At 41.1% G+C, this 16,087-nt stretch overlaps 1 protein-coding gene across 1 annotated transcript; it reads left to right on the top strand.

Annotated features, from left to right (window-relative positions):
• Nucleotides 1–3,046: 3,046 nt before the first annotated feature.
• LOC119156288 (potassium channel subfamily K member 16-like) lies at nucleotides 3,047–12,096 on the top strand. Its single transcript, XM_037405902.1, has 5 exons — nucleotides 3,047–3,305; nucleotides 6,709–6,823; nucleotides 7,342–7,508; nucleotides 9,923–10,088; nucleotides 11,406–12,096. Exons 1-5 carry the CDS (start codon nucleotides 3,093–3,095, stop codon nucleotides 11,627–11,629), a joined length of 885 nt encoding a protein of 294 aa, XP_037261799.1. The 5' UTR covers nucleotides 3,047–3,092; the 3' UTR covers nucleotides 11,630–12,096.
• Nucleotides 12,097–16,087: the final 3,991 nt, after the last annotated feature.

The following is a 16,087-nucleotide window of genomic DNA, read 5'->3' as shown; positions in this document are numbered from 1 at the left end:
TTTCAGTATTTCCACATACAAACTGTTCAGGCTGAAATGCATACCCTGTGGAAGGATGGGTCCCTGGATCTTTGCATCCAGTTTGTCATCTAGTTCTGTACAGAGATATTTCTTCCAGAAAAACAAGTCAAAAAATTCACTCTCCGTCAGACGTTTGAGAATGACAGGATCAGCCAAGGTATCTTAAACCATTTAATTACTCATTTTAGAAACACCTTATTTGTATCTATGTAAATTATACTCCTACTAATCACAATGGTATTTTTTCTGGCTTCTGAAATACAGAGCAAGGAAATCATGTCAATTATTTTTCACCTTTTATTTGGCATCTATCCATGTTTAAGAATTCTTAGGGACTGTAATAGCAATAGGAGAAATGGAGAACCCTGAATCCTTCTATTTGCTCCAGGTAATACATGTAAAGTGAGTCATTATCTTGATTGTAGACTAGGATGTTATATTGGGTATCTGTCCTTTCCAGAATGGCTCAGGTTTTCTCTGGGAAAAGCTGGATCCTACTGGGTCAGTCACATACTACAAGGGCATTGAGGGAGGAAATTATGGTAAGTGAAGGAAAAATCAAGGAGGTCGTGTTCAGCTCCGAATTCAAAATGTGTTTTGTGAGAATTCATTCCTTAGGTTTTAGACCAAATGCGCTCTGTTTAACATGGGCACAGAGCAGTGGAACAGCGGGACCCCTGAGGAACAGTCAACTTCCAAGTTCAGGTACTTTCAGGAAGTTTTGCTTTCAGCATTTTTTATTTCTAATGTTTCTGAACTCAGGTTTTATTTATTTTCTAATCAGAAGAACATTATAAGAGCAACAACAGAAGTTAGATTAGACAGTGTGCTTTGTCATCCCATCATCAAAAGGGATCTGCTCGTATTGTTATTTTGGTATATTGTATATTATGCCTTTTTACCCAGAAGCCAAATTTAATTTCTGATGTGGTAAGCCATGCTGAGTTCCCTCTTCCAGATTCAGAACTCACTCAGAAATCATGAGTCTTCCATTTACTTCTAAATGTCTATCTTTGAGTTTCTTTTTTTCCTGTGGCAAGACATAACTTCTGGGATACTGCACAGAATCTTGTTTTGTTTTATTCCTATATTGCAAACTGGCACTAGGGAAAAACAAAACAAACCCAAGCAAAATAACTTTGCAAACAGAATGCTGATTTCTGTAACTTGAAAACTATAGGTACATATTTCTGTAGCTTTTCCATGGAAACAAATATGGCAGCATCAGCTACTTACAGGCTGTTGTCTTTCACATTTTTAAAGCACACTGCTCTGCTCACCTGTATGGAACTGCGCATGTTTATGAAAATACTTTCTTAAATGTGTGCTTCATGGTTTTGCTCTTGCGTTTATCTGTAAGGTCATTCAGCTATAAAGTGGTTCATCTCCAACTCCTATTTACTCTGCAGTTTCTTCTGCACGTACAGTTGATTTTGTGGAACAACAAGCTGTACCTGACAGAAATCAGATGCAAGAGAGAAGTTCTTTTAAGATACCCTGAAAGTAATTGTCATCCTTAGCACAAAGGGAAGGCCTTCCATCAGTGATAAGTAAGTTGGACATCTCAGCTGCTTCAGATCGATTTGCTTCATAATGTTATTGCAGTGCTCAGTAATATTAATGCCACTATAGCTTCTACCTCCCAAATGTTTCACTTCAGCCAAAAAGAAACACCAGAGCCCCAAGGCTCTGTGTCCCTGCACATTGCACTTCTCTACTGAAATCTTTCTGTCCCCTGGTCCCAGACAAGTTCCAAGATGTTCTTCTGAGAGTTCTCCGCAACACTTTTCACTTTTCAGAGTGACAAGAGGCCTTCTGCTGCCAGTCAGTCATCCTCTTCAGGGTGGAGATGGCTGGCCCTAGGCAAGGCACACAGTTCACATGGCAAGTAGAGGGATTTTCGCAGATACGGATATGAATGAAACCATTTTTTCAGTGTTTTTTCTCTGAGAACTACCTTTTGTTTGAAGGTAGGTGAAAAACAATCGGAATACTGAGCAAAGGAGGGATATCAGTATCCAGAACATGTTAATGGGAGGGGAGTTTAATAACAAAATTGCAGTCCTAGCCACGTGGCCTTTTTGCTCTGTGTGTTTGTTTTCTTTCAGAAGCAGTGTGGCATAGGTGACACTTGCCATAAAGCTCTTCCTACAGAAAAATATGCAAGCCCAGCTCATTTCCAGTGCATGATAATCATTAAGGCTCCCATGAGTGAACCTCTGATAGTTTTTTAGCTAACAATTAACGTTTAGCCCTCCTTCCCCTTTATGCATTAGGATTAAAAGGGCAATACGGAGACTGAAAGCAGTAGGCATGAGTGGTTCAGTCTCTAACACTACGGACTAAAGGGTGCAGTGATCTGACAGACAATTCAGAAGCAGCAGGAAAGCCAGGCAGTGAGGGGACTGATCTCAGTAGGGTTAGACAAGAAAGAGGAAGCCTGTCTTGTGACCAGGCTGAATTCAGGATGTTTATGAGCTTTATCATGCTGCTTTCACTGGTGCCAGCAATGTTTGTATGGTACAGTCAGCAGCTATTGACTTTTCCATTTATTCAGCTCCATACTCTTCTTTGTTCTGGGAAGTCTGCTGTAATTAGAGAGGTTATAGTGTTTTCTTGTACAGAAGTCTAGTGATTAGAGTAAAGCTTTACTTATCAAGACTTTAAGAGCCTGTCCGTGACTCTATATTTCTATGACCCTCGGTAAGTCATTCAGCCACAGTTTTACTTCAGCTTTCCAGCCTGGGAAGCAATACCAGCCTCAGAGGGCTTGCATCAGGCTTCATTCAATTGACATCTTTGGATAAAAGTTGTTTTAATAGGAGAAAAACGCTATGATTCACACTCTTACTGAGCCATTAATGCTCTCCCTTGGATAGAGATGGATAGAGAAAAGATGTGGAGGGATAAAATTTGCCTTAGGCCTGATACCTGTATGTTCTGTTAGAAAATTCCCCAGGGCACTAGCTGGGAACACGGGTGTGTGATTCCTGGGTGTCCTGGGTAGCACACATCTTGGAACAGTAACCTGTTAAGTACTGAGCAGGGACTGGCAGCAGCAGAGCAGCAGCATGCCCCTCCTCACCATTCACAACCGGCAGATCAGCTGGACTCCGCTGCTGGTACTAGGGTATCTCTTTTACCTCCTCCTGGGCGCCACGGTGTTCCAGCTGCTGGAGAAGCAGGCAGAGACCCACTTTCGGGACCAGTTCCAGCTGGAGAAGCTCAAGTTCCTGCAGAACTACACATGCTTGGACAGGCAAGCCCTGGAGCAGTTTGTACAGGTAAGAGGAAAAGGCTCCTGTTATTTTGGCTCAAGCATTATTTTGGTTAGAAGAAATTATATTGTTGTGGCCAAGCATGTCAGAAATTGATCCGCTGTCTCTGACATTAAAGGGCTAACTGTACAAGAGAAAGGCAGAGGTTTCTCAAGCCCATTCACATAGCTCTTTATCTTGATCTATTGCATCTTTTTCTTTTCCCAGTCATGAGATCCCAAAATATGTAAGTCTGCTGATGCACCTTTGTGCTGCCTTGCAATAATTTAAACTTCATGGTTTCCAGCTCCCTTATTAATTACGTATGGGGACAAAAAACAAGAATCAAACCTACAAGAAGTAGGTTGCCTTTCCAAGGTTCTCCAGTCCAAACCTGTGCAAATTCCGCCCCTCTTCTGTACTAGAATTTGTCTATTGCCTTTGAAAATTGTCCTGCACTTCCAGGCCCTTAAAGAAAAGATAAAGTCAACCATCAAAAACTGTGTTATCTATCAGGGCCCTGATTCTCATTCTAACCAAACTGGATACTTCCTAGGATTGAAAGGTTTATCTGAATCTCCAGTACCCTAGAAACCTTAGGGAGAGTTCACACATGTCCACATTCTCTTTCCTCTGGCTCCATGGAGCTTCCTTAGCACTGCTGCGCCACTCTGAGAATCGCATCTTGCTGCACCCCTGCTGAATTAGATCTATTTCACTTGTAAGCTGTTCCAGACAAAACCGGCTGAGGGCACCAAATTATCATCTTCAATGCACCAAGCTTCAAAATATTTAGACTTGATAGTCCACAAGATAAATGTAAGCACAGGTACCTTCTGCTTACTTGTCATTTATACTTACTTACCTGTCATTTTTAAGACCTCTTAAGAAATTTGTCAGGATCTTACTAATAGTAGGGAATAGAAGTCTTTCCATATTAAATCTCTAACTCTGAAACTAATGCAGGAAAGCAATCATCTCTCTGTACTTTGTTAACTATATGATTAAGGAGGTCTGTTCATCATGTCAGAAGCTCCGGTCTGAAAAGTCATGGTATTCAGGCTGTGGTCAGACACAGCCACTAGGTTCAGTCCCCTCAGCTGACACCTCAGTAAGGTGTCTTGTCTTATTGCCAGCTCTTTAAACCTAAATCCTGGAATCTGACAATAGCCCAGGTTTCTTTTTGCATATCTCTGATTACTAAGTTACCACTTGTAATTCATTAACTATGGACTTGACTGTGCATGAAGCAAATTCTTGCAATTCCATGTCCACAAACTGCATTGGCTCCGCTTGGCTAAAACTGCATAACTGAGAGGTGGCCCTGAGCTGCAGCTCCTAAACTGAACAGCCTGGAGCTTTGGGAAAGGCAAATCCAAACTCTGCAACCTAATCTGTCTCTGTCAAACATACTTTTGTCAGGAAATTATGCCATTCTGAGAGCATAACTGAGAAGCAGATTCATTAAGTAAGGAGATACCTTTTTGAAATCCTGTTTTGATTGTCTATACTTTTTCAGCCTCAAAGGAACTGATCTAAATATAAAGTGAGGACCAAATCCTTGTCTATGACCACAAGTGGCTGCAATGTGCATTGGCAGGAGGACAGGAGCAGAAACGGCAAGCAGTTTTTATTGTCTCCACATCCTACTATAACTTTATGTAGGCTTCATACTCTCACTGTAAATTATAGCACATTGCTTTTACTTACTGGCTACTTCTGCTCCCAAAGGCAACAGCTGATGTTCACCAACCAGTCGACAGCTGATCTGTTCACACTCCAGCCCTAACAGCTACCTGAGCTGCAGATGCAAAGCAGCTAGGAGCCATTATAACTGTCCCACATGAACCTCTTTCTTTAGGGATGTTTCTCCTGGGCACCAGGGTGCCATTTCTTTCATCAGGTTGTACTTAAAAGCAACAATCCTGGCAAGAAATCTGGCCTTGTCAGACTATGTCTGAAGTGTTCAACATTCAACATTGTCTTACTCTACCATGTTGGCTTTCATGATGTGAATGTAGCTTCTCTGAACTCTTGTGCATTGAAATGGGTAGAACTGACAAGCGTTCCTTAAAGGGATGAATTAAACCTGTGATTATTTTAAACATTTTCAAAGGCTCACACCTCAGTTGCTTGTGTGTGTTCCTTCTAGCCAGTAAATAAAATAGTCAGCTCTAGATAATTTGACATGTCAAATTCTTCCTAAGAACAGGATTTTAATGGATAATGTAAAGTTCTTTGTCATACTGAAAAGAAACTCTGCTGACACTTCAGTCATGAGATCACATGTGACAATACCTAGCAGCCCTACCTGACGGGCTAGACCAATGCTGTGGGAGATTTTGCTGAAGGAATAACAGTAGCTATTGAACTTACGATACTCAATCCACCAGCCCTGATCAGCTAATATTGCAGAACCCATGACAAATTAGATACCTCATATGAATATGTTCATCAGATAAGCAGTCCTTCTGGTAGTGGTCAACATTTGAATTGAGAAAGAGTATCTTTGGTCTCCTACTCCTGGAACCAACTAAAGCTGGAGTTGCTGTTGAATTTTTCTCATGTCTTGCATCATACAAAAGTCTCTAGAAGAAATGAACAAGTAATTCCTTCAGGCATTTGGCAAAATTATGAAGGCTGTGACCTGGTTTATAACAAATAGAGATTCTTGAAACCCCAGCTGCTGAGCAGAGGGCAACCAGTCTCCTTCAGAGAAATCCTCAGGGAGAGCAAAGGAACACAACCTTCACTAAGGCAGCTAACAAGATTTGATACATAAATAGGAGCAGCATTTCTTTTGCAGAGAGGGGTTTTGGTCATCTGGTGAGAGCTCTCTGGAATAGCATAGAATATTTCATTAGCTAACTTTCAGACTAGGAGAAGCCTAATATTCATTGAAAATTATTGGGAAGTCATGGCCCAAAACAGAAATTCATCCTCACTAGTACTTACGTGGAGGAAACGGAAACAAGCATGTTCCCCATGCCCCTCCCCACAGACACAACCATACATTTACACATACCCAAATTAAAAACTGGACTGTGATGACTAGACCAGGGAAGGAGAGAAGAGGAACTGCCATTATTTTTTTTATGGCATAACCTCAATTTCTTTTCCCAGTTTGATCACTCTGGGAACTCCCTCCACTGCCTTCCCCTTAGCCTTCAGCTGCCTATGGAACCCATCTTACTTCACTGGCCAGTTGTCCAGTGACAAGAGTTCAAGTTTCTGGCCAGCTCTATTTCCAAGTTTTGACATGTCAGCACAAGGCCATTTCAGTCAAACTCTACCCTGTTACCTATACTTTTTACTGCTTTGCTTGCTCAAGATGGAAAGAAATATTTATTTCTCTCTTTTTTTCTGACATTTTTCCTGATTTGGCCTAATGGCTTGCTCATCTTTGTTCCTTTGACCTCTTCTGCCTCAGGTCCTCATGGAAGCATGGGAAAAAGGGATCAACCCAGAAGGAAATTCTACAAATCCCAGTAACTGGGACTTCAGCAACTCCTTCTTTTTTGCAGGAACGGTTGTCACCACTATAGGTGAGGTACCTTCTTTCCTTATAAATTGGGGTTTCCTCCAGCTGTCCTGTAAAGCCCCCAGAAACATGTGACTGGTGCACAGAATACATCTGCAAGACAGTCCTGACTACTGTGGGTTATGGTTTTCTATTGGTTTCCATTTATACCTGTTATTCTTCTGTATCCGGCATATTATACCGGCAAAAAAATCCAAGTGCCTGCCTGGTACATGCAATATCATTTCATACATGCACAGCACGTCTTGAGGTTGCTTTGAAGCACTAAGTTGCACTCACCCCAAAATCAGAGGCCTATAGAAAATTACAATAGTCTTTCAAGTAATATTTTCGTGTTAAATTTTCTGTTAGTAGTAGTGAATCCACAGAGCTCCATCGTAAGATACGGTAATTTGCAGGGAGATTTAATTGCAGAAAATCATAGGTCCGCAGGTTCCTTAGCGTAGTTGAGCTTCCAAGCCTAGGAACTTCCCACGATGGCCTGCAGCATTCTCATGTAGCTGTTTTCTTCTTTTTTTCTAGGTTATGGTAACCTGTCCCCCAGCACGGTGGCAGGGCAGATCTTCTGTGTGTTTTATGCCTTATTCGGAGTGCCCCTCAACCTGGCCTTCCTTAACCAGCTGGGAAGAGGACTCAATGCCCACCTGATGACCCTGGAAAGATGGGTGCAAAAGCCAGGCCGTGCCCAGGTACAGTGTCTATCTATCATTTCTTTCCACTATTTTAAAACTAATTAAAGTACTCTTCTCAGATAGGTACTGTAGCAGCTAGATTGGATTTCCTTGTGCGTGCCTACATTTTTCTGAAGCACAGCAATTACAGTCCCCTCTATATCAGAAAATTGATATGCTCTATTTATCTACAATGGTTTTAAAGCAATTTGCTTTAGGGACTCTAGATATACCTTTTTAAAACCCAACTCAGCAAAACTGTTAAGCAGTCATGGCCTCAGTTTGGAGCAGGGTCCTTAAGCTCTGGTGCCCTTAGCAGAATAAATGCACATGCACACATTGCTGAATCCAGCTCCTTTTATCTAGCCCATGCTAGCATCTGTCCAGAATCTAGCTCTACACTGTGGAAAGGCAACTTGTTTTTATTGGCCTGCTAATTTGACTTGAATTACCTTCCCTGATTGTGCCAGCTATTTAGCACTTCCTTCCTTTTCTTTTCTTGAAATGTAAATAAATACTCCTTCTCCTTAGTTCTAGTTTATCGGTGAATTGAACTAGTCCAGATGTACTGGAATAAAGGCAGCGTTGATAACAGAAAAGACATGAAGGTCGTTCATAACAAAGCTAGTACACGTTTCTGGATAAAGGTTCAATTAATTGATCCCTTTTGTTAGGGAAAAGGGAGAGTAGGTGTGTTAGATATGTTGAAACATTTCAGAGTTCTTGCACAAGTTTTTTTCTCTTCTCAGTTTGTAAAAACCTCTGAGTCACTGCATCCTTTACCTACTGGTATAGCTGGGAAAGCTATAAAGGTGCTGTCAAATGCAGACTTGGTTTATATGAGCAAGAAGCTCTTTAGCTGCATAACCTACGTCTGTTCCCCAAATACATGCAGCTCTACCACCAGCAGGATTTTCATGCTAGTATAACTGCATCTTTCCTGAGATTTGCAATAGCACCTCAGGGGGGTGATCTTTTTTTTTTTTTTTCTTTTCACTTCCTGAATTAACAACTTATTTCTGGCAGAACTCCTATGATCAGACAAAACTTTGGACCTGTATCTGCTTGTTCACTCTGAGAAGCCTCATCATCTCCTTTTAAACACAATTTAGTCATGCTTTTGGAAATTAATTACAATCGGTTCTTCTTCATTCCTGACTTACTGTCCCTTATGTTATAGGTTTGTACCAGAAAGTTCCTAAAAGCCAGAATAAAAAGTAATATTGTGCATTTCAACATAAAATTTTATGCAAACTTCATTATCTAATTAAATGCTATCACACTTCCTGAATGAACTAAATGAGAACAGATATCACCTATAACCATGTCAATCAGTAATTTTTAAATGCTTTGCAAATGAGGTAAGTATTATTATACAGCTAGAGAGACATGGTACATAATCTAGAAGTGATTTGTCAAAGTCAGTCACCCATTAGGCTCACGCCAAGTCTCTCAAGCTCACCGGAGTATTTCACGTGTGAGCAGAAAGAGAAAGGAAAACATGATACCTGGGCCTTCTACTTTTTATAGAGTGGTTTGGCTCTTCATCCAGTCACAATAGACCCATGCATAGAAAAATCATACTCTGGTTTGAATGCCCTTGAGGGCATTTTTAAACAATTGCAATGAGTTTGCATCAGCCCACACATCACTAGTCAAAAGTTCTCTAGACTGTGTAGCCTGGAAATCCATGAGTTCCTGATCCACAGTGCTAAACTCCTAAAATCCCCTGTCATGACCCATTCCCTGACCATTCTGTGTACCTATCTATTGCAGCCACATATGCTGTAACTTATCTCCCAGAAGGCAGACGTTTGTACTGAGAGACACAGATCTGCCCTGTGCTGACAGAAAACAGTTCTGCTCTGAATGCTTGTAAGTGAAAAAAGCAGGCAAACTGACTTCACTTAGATTTCATCCAAACATATTTTTGGCTGAGCTCTTGCAAGCCACTATATAAATCTTTGGAAGCAGCCATGGTGAAGAGAACCCTAATTTGTTCTTGCCAATCTTTCTATCACAAGTTATGCAATACTTGGTGATTTTTCTTCAAAGACAGGAGCCAACTGATTACAAGAGCATCTCCACTTGAACAGAAATAGTGAAGTGAGTATTTCATTCCTATGGTTTCCATAATAAGTTTGAAAATATGACTTGAACATACTTAAAAACTCATTGCAAAGAGCTTTAAAAAAATCATCCTTTCTTTCCTGATTTTGACTTTTTTTGATTCAGGATTTGATACAATATTTATGTGCAGGGTAAAGAGTGAGGTCAGCCTGTAGTGTATGAAAGCGTTGGCTCATCCTTCCTTTTTTGGATATTGCTCCCAGGTGGAGTGGGTTTGTGATTCAAAAGCAAAACAGACCTAGCAATTTCCACTAGACAACTTCTCAGTGCTGTTTAACTGCCATCTTTCTTTTATCTTTCAGGTGGTTCAAACACTGGCAGTAGCCATCTTCCTGACTGCTGGGACCTTGCTTTTTCTAGTATTCCCACCATTGGTCTTCAGTTACGTAGAAGGCTGGAGCTACGGAGAAGGTTTTTACTTCACCTTCATCACTCTGAGCACCATTGGATTTGGGGACTACGTAGTAGGTAATAAAGAAGGTGAACTGGATTGAGCTTTGCTGAAATCAGTTACTCTAGTATAAAGCTAAATACAGAGAGCACAGATATCCATTTCACTGTAAATGTGCTACAACAGCGAGCTGAGCCAGACAGGCAATACTGAGCTAATACATTAAACGGCATAGGCATTTTTCCCTTGGCAGCTAAGCTGAGAGTCACCAAACTCTTTTCACGTATGCCACTGAACACCCATTGAACAGTGACTATATCCAAACTGGTACGAATGTGATCCATGAGTGACAGGTGAAATATAAATGAAATCTCTTTGTCAGCGTTAAGCCTTTGAACCACCCTCTCCTAACAGTCATCTGTTTCAGCAAGTGCCTACCATTTCCCAGTAAGTGATCAGTACTTACAAGGAGGAGAACATTACCAACAACCCTGGGATGCCTGTGAAAGAAAACAAAGGCAATGAGATTCCATAGCCTTTAGAGATCTAGGATGAGACATAGCAGAGACACGTGAAGGGGTATTTTTCCACCCACTTATCTGAACAAATGTTCTTAACAGATTATGTATAGTGTGTTTATTTGTTAAAAACACTAGGGTCTGTTACATCACAAGTAGTACTATTCCTCTCCTAAAGGCCCTAAATATGCCCCCAAAGGAGATAAAAACCCATTCCTTGCTGAATGTGGGCACTGTGGAATTTCATGATGATCTGGATGACAGAGACTAAATGGATGGCTGGAGTGCTGTCCTGTGCCTGTATCAGCTGCACCAATTGTGCCTGCTATGAAAATATAAACTGAAGATTAAGATTCCTATAACCACTTACCTAAAATGGCTGCACTTCCCATATGATATTCTCCAGGTGATTTTGAACCCTGGTTAGTGAGGTATATCACCCTACAGAAAGCAATCGCTATATCACTAAGGTAATAAAATGTATCTCTCTAAATCACCTGAGGTCCCTGGAGTATCTCTTGAGTAAAATATGGCCAATATGGATTCAGAATTGGTTTTCCAAGATGGTTTTTTTCTTTGTCAGTGGCTAGGAACACTCAATTTTGCACATCCCTGATTAACATTAGATACAACTATTCTTATTACATAACCTCGGCTTCAGAGTTTTGATGCCAACTGGGCTAAGCTTAACCGGACTGTTGGAACACAAAAAAAAAAAAAAAAAGAGAGAGAGAAAAAAAAGAAGAATGCTCATAGATCACACCAACTTGTTAAACATATGCTTTTGCAGGGGGTGGAGAGGGTGTATGAGTATGTGTGTTGTTTGGCAGACCAAAGCTGTCAAGATTAACATGCAAAGTTTCCTGGATTTTTCAGGCACAAACCCCAACAAGCACTATATCCCAGTGTACAGGAGCCTAAGTGCAATTTGGATTGTTTTTGGCTTGGCCTGGCTGGCTCTGGTCTTCAATGTGGGAGCTGACTTGATGGAAAAATTCCTTCAGCTAAAGTGGCACAAGCCTGGCTTAAGCTTGGCAGAAGGAGCCACCACCAAATTGGAAGATGAACCTGAACAACCTAGAATCCACATCCCTAGCTGAGCAAGGTACACAGAAAGCAGTCTTGAAAACCTATCTTTTATCTATATCTCACACTAAGCAGGCCCAGTGGATAAAGGACTAAAGCGCAGGTTGTGGACTGTTTCCTAAGGAGTAATGTTTCAGATGCATTGGAATTTCCACACACTATGCAGGCATCAGCCAATTACAACCTACGAAGAAGTAGCACGCATGGTAAAACAACTGTCCCAGGATTCATTTTACACTTCTCACTCAACAAAGGCAAATTCCCCTGAAGTAATCAGTTATTATCCTCTCTCTTTCTCTAGTGGAATTCAGTTCTTATGGTCACTCATTTTCAAAAAATCCAGAGTGACTGCCTCCCAGCTCCAATAAGAAGCCATGTCACCAAGAATCTCAAGTGGAAAAAGTCAGGTACAGAAATCTTTCTTCATTTCCAGTCAGAAAACAAACAAAAAAATAGAGGAATATCGACAGTAATGACCATCTGCTTAATGACATCCATCCAATTAAGATTCATTTGATACTGTCTGAAATCAGCAGCTTTCATATAAAATGATAACATTTCTTTAGTTCCTGGGCTAAAATGTTTCTCTCTTACATTGTGCAGAAATTATGTGTCTCTCCAGCACTGCCTGGACTGTTACAATTCATTTCAGAACAAACTGACAGCTCAAAGCAGGCCCTTATCCTTAACACTGTTCATTTCACAGCCACTTGAAAACAGCACTTTAAACTAAATCTAAATGCATGCAGACTTTCTTATTTCCAGCCAGATCACAAATATTACTTGAGTCTGGCGTTTGCTTTGGGCCAGTTCATTGAAGAATTATCATGTACCATACAGAGCTGGTGCTGTCCATTTACCTCTAAATAAGGCTGATGAAAGCCTCTCGTGTTAAATCTGATCCTCAGTCATCTGCATAGTGTCACCACGAGAAAAAGGGCGTTTGGTTTTATCATAGTTATTGTAAGTCAAAAGTAGCAGCAGCCATCTCCAAAGAAGCAGAAAAGCCAAAGGACATATAAGTACTTAATAACAAAGTAGTCACTGAGATCTAAAACCGTAGTCATACTCTGTATTAAAATAAACTATAGAAACTTGATAAAACTATTATCCTTTCATTGAGTTCCATACTAGATTGTTTATAACCATCACTAACACATTCCATGGGTATGCATGTAATTATGTACATACTGCTATTTATTCAGTATGTTTATAACTCACAGTAACCATCAATTAATCCTCTTAGACTCACTTATAAGTGAAACTTTAATGTAAAGTGTGAGTGAAATATGACTAGGCATGTATGGGATGTATGGGCATGGCTGGCAGGCTGCAGTAACATCAAACTTTCAGCGCCTGCTTCGATTTTGGGGGAGTGTCCGTAAAGCGTGTGGGGACATGTGTAGGTCACATCTCTTCCTGCATGCTTTCTGTGCTAGATTTTTACTTCTGAAGAGGGTTGTTCTTACATCTAACTTGGTGCTTGTTTTCTTTGCTAGTTGCTGACTGCTGCATAGTACAGTGTGGCTGCTCAAACCTGAGATGCTGGCATATAAGAATGCCAGCTATGGTTTACTCAACTCATTTCAAAACTGAGTTTTAAAATGCTTATCCCATCTAAGATTTCCCTCATGTCTTACCACTAGCTACCTCACAGATTTTATCTCCTCAGTTTTTGCACTGATCTTTCTCTATGCCCTCAGCTATTCCTATAAATGTGTGCAACAGCTTTCTTTGTAGCCTCTGTCACAGAGAGCAGCCAACTCTCTCCTGTCCCGCTTTTTGTATCTTTGCAAATCTCATGGGAAGCCTTCCCTCTCAGTATTGTCTATTCTTTGGACATAACATTTGCACATGCACTTGTTAACATCGTCACCATCGCTGTACTCTGTACCTGCCTTGTGTCAACACTACAAGACATTTCAGGCCTGTTTGCATGAAAGACAAAACTAAAGTTCTGCTGACTTTTGCATCTAACCTCTTCCCTTCACCTTGCCTTTTGCCATGCCTTCCTTACTTATCTAGCCACAGCCAGCCACAAAACATGCGTTAGTCTAAAGGTGATCCTATGCAGTGTTTTACATCATGCTGCATGCCATAAAAAATGATAATGAGGTTTATCAGGATAGAAAGCATGCATGCACCATTTACTGGCAAAGTGTTTGTTAAAATCATTCTTACCTGAGATCTGAGAGCAGGGAGTCTGCACTGTTTTTACTGCAGTCCAGAAAATTGCTCCTGTATCTGATACCGATTGTGCAAAGTAGCAGCATGGTGAGACTATCTTCTGAATTTTTTGCTACTGCTACTTTTAGTAAGGCTGAGAGTAGCTGCAGCAGCTCTCAAGCTGTCTGCCGGAAGACTCAGAAAGACACCTTAAATCAAGCATATGGCCATGCTGGAACAGAAGAGAGAAAGCTACTGATGACCTCCCCTGTGTTACACGAGTGATAGAAATTTCTTGCTCACTTTGTCAAGTTTTCAAGATCCTGAAAAGATCCAAAAGATCATGCACATCTGTAATCAAAGTTACTTTGAGATACATGCTGGGAGCACTGGCCAATTTCTTGAGCATGAGTGGATCAAGTGCTTTCTAGCACCCTTCCTCCCTCTAACAAAAATGAAGTCAACAAGTATCAACTGATCAGCTAAGAAAAATGACTTGGAAGAACTGTGCAATCACAAGGGCTTGCTAGGAGACAGAGGAGTGCACAAAAGGGACTCTTCTGCTCTTTTATTAACCCATTTTACCAGTGGTGCAATCCTGCACAGCATGGAGATCACACAACCTGCTACAAGATGCTCAGCTCAGATCCATGGAAAACTGCAGTTCTGAAGCCTCTGAATGTAGCTCTGCAGCCTGTGGCAGAAGTGATGGCCCAGGCACGGTTCATCTGTGATTTGGAAAAGTCACACATTGTCCTGAGCAGCTACCACCTGTAGTCCAGGGCAGGGCAAGAAGCAAGTGTCCTTCCAGGCTTGCACTTACCCTCTAAGCCTACTTAGCAGGCCCTTCCTCATCCTCAGATATTACTGGTACCTTCCAGACAACACCAAAATATCATCTGCAAATATTTGAGCCGTTCTCTGTGGAGGTGTAAATAGAAGGCTGACACACAAGTGACATTTCTGAGTATATTCAAGAAAATCAGCCATTAAAATATTATACGATTCTGTGAAGATTTGTGGTGAATATTGATCCCTTCTAGCACGCATGTGGTTGATGTCCCGGGTTATCCCAGTCTTGCTTGTAATTACAAACACTGAGTCTTACCTGTAATTTTTTTTTACATATTTTATCTTTAGTATAAACATTAAATGCTGTTTAGTCCATAGTGTTTCAGGTTGGCTATACCTAGTGTGCTTTGTATAAACTATCTGATTATAATGCAGCTAAAATATCAAAATGAAGCTCAAAAGTATCCTTTTCCTGATCTTATATGAAAGAGGAGACTTGAGTACATATACTTTTTAGTGCCTTTGCATCTTCTCTTTCTTATATATTTTTATAGAAGCCTTTTTTCTTTTCCATTTTAAGCAGAATGATATCTTGAAACTGGAATTGGTCTATCCTTTACATATTTTTTTTTTCATCTTGCCAGTAAAAGCATGAGTTTATGTAGAAGAATGAAGGTAGTTGGTTGATTAGCATTGATATATGCGGCTGTGGCCTTGCCTCAGGGGCAGTGGGTTGATTGACATGGACGATGTGCAGCTGTAGCTTGTTCCGCTAAGTGGTTAAATAGCCCTGAGGATGGGGGGGGTGGGGTGTGTCAGATGGAGGAGGAGCAGTGTGGTCTGACCTCTGGAGGAAGGAGATACAGTACAGGGGATAGAATCTGACAAACGGTAAAGCCTTGTCACAGTTTATTAGTTTGATTGTGCTGCAACAATTGGTGCCCTGTGTGAGGCCCTTCGGATTATGAGACAGTGTAATGAGCGGTGACAGCAGTAATGGCTGTGCCAGGGGACATTTGAAATTTTGAACAGTGATGGCAGTGCCCAACGTATCGGAGACAGGTGAGGATAGCCTGTGATCCAGATCATGTTGAGATAAGCAGAGAGAGCCTGGGGATCTGGATCAGACACTGGTAAAGGTGAGCCGTTGGGATCAAAAAGAAGGAAGCCTTACTGCCGTGGAGTTAAGAGGCTGAGGGCAGTAAGTGGTTGGGCGGCTGAGGAAGAGAGATGAGGAAGAAGCAGAGAGAAGACAGAGAGCGTGGCCTGGATGAGGAGAGACTAGGAGAAGGCAGAAGAGGGACTGGCATGAAGAGTATCTTGGTATGTGATGGTAAAAGACCTTGTTGTGGCTGATAGTTTTGATAGTGCCGCAACAAGTTTATGCAAAGCACCTCCCAGAAGAACATAAACTAGCACATTATCAGAGCTATTCCAGTGATACAATACCTGTTTGAAGGCTGACTGATTTGTCATAGCATGGACATTCCTCAGCAAAGAAAAAATTAAAACCA

The sequence above is a fragment of the Falco rusticolus genome, chromosome 12 (assembly GCF_015220075.1).
Source record: "Falco rusticolus isolate bFalRus1 chromosome 12, bFalRus1.pri, whole genome shotgun sequence".
NCBI lineage: Eukaryota > Metazoa > Chordata > Aves > Falconiformes > Falconidae > Falco > Falco rusticolus.
Note: the sequence above shows the minus strand (reverse complement) of the source record. Positions and strands in the feature narration are given on the sequence as shown.

Coding starts and splice junctions, on each gene's coding strand:
- LOC119156288 (XM_037405902.1), top strand. CDS start 3,093: ATGCCCCTCCTCACCATTCACAACCGGCAGATCAGCTGGACTCCGCTG. Junction 3,306..6,708: donor CCCTGGAGCAGTTTGTACAG/GTAAGAGGAAAA, acceptor CTTCTGCCTCAG/GTCCTCATGGAAGCATGGGA. Junction 7,509..9,922: donor AAAAGCCAGGCCGTGCCCAG/GTACAGTGTCTA, acceptor TTTATCTTTCAG/GTGGTTCAAACACTGGCAGT.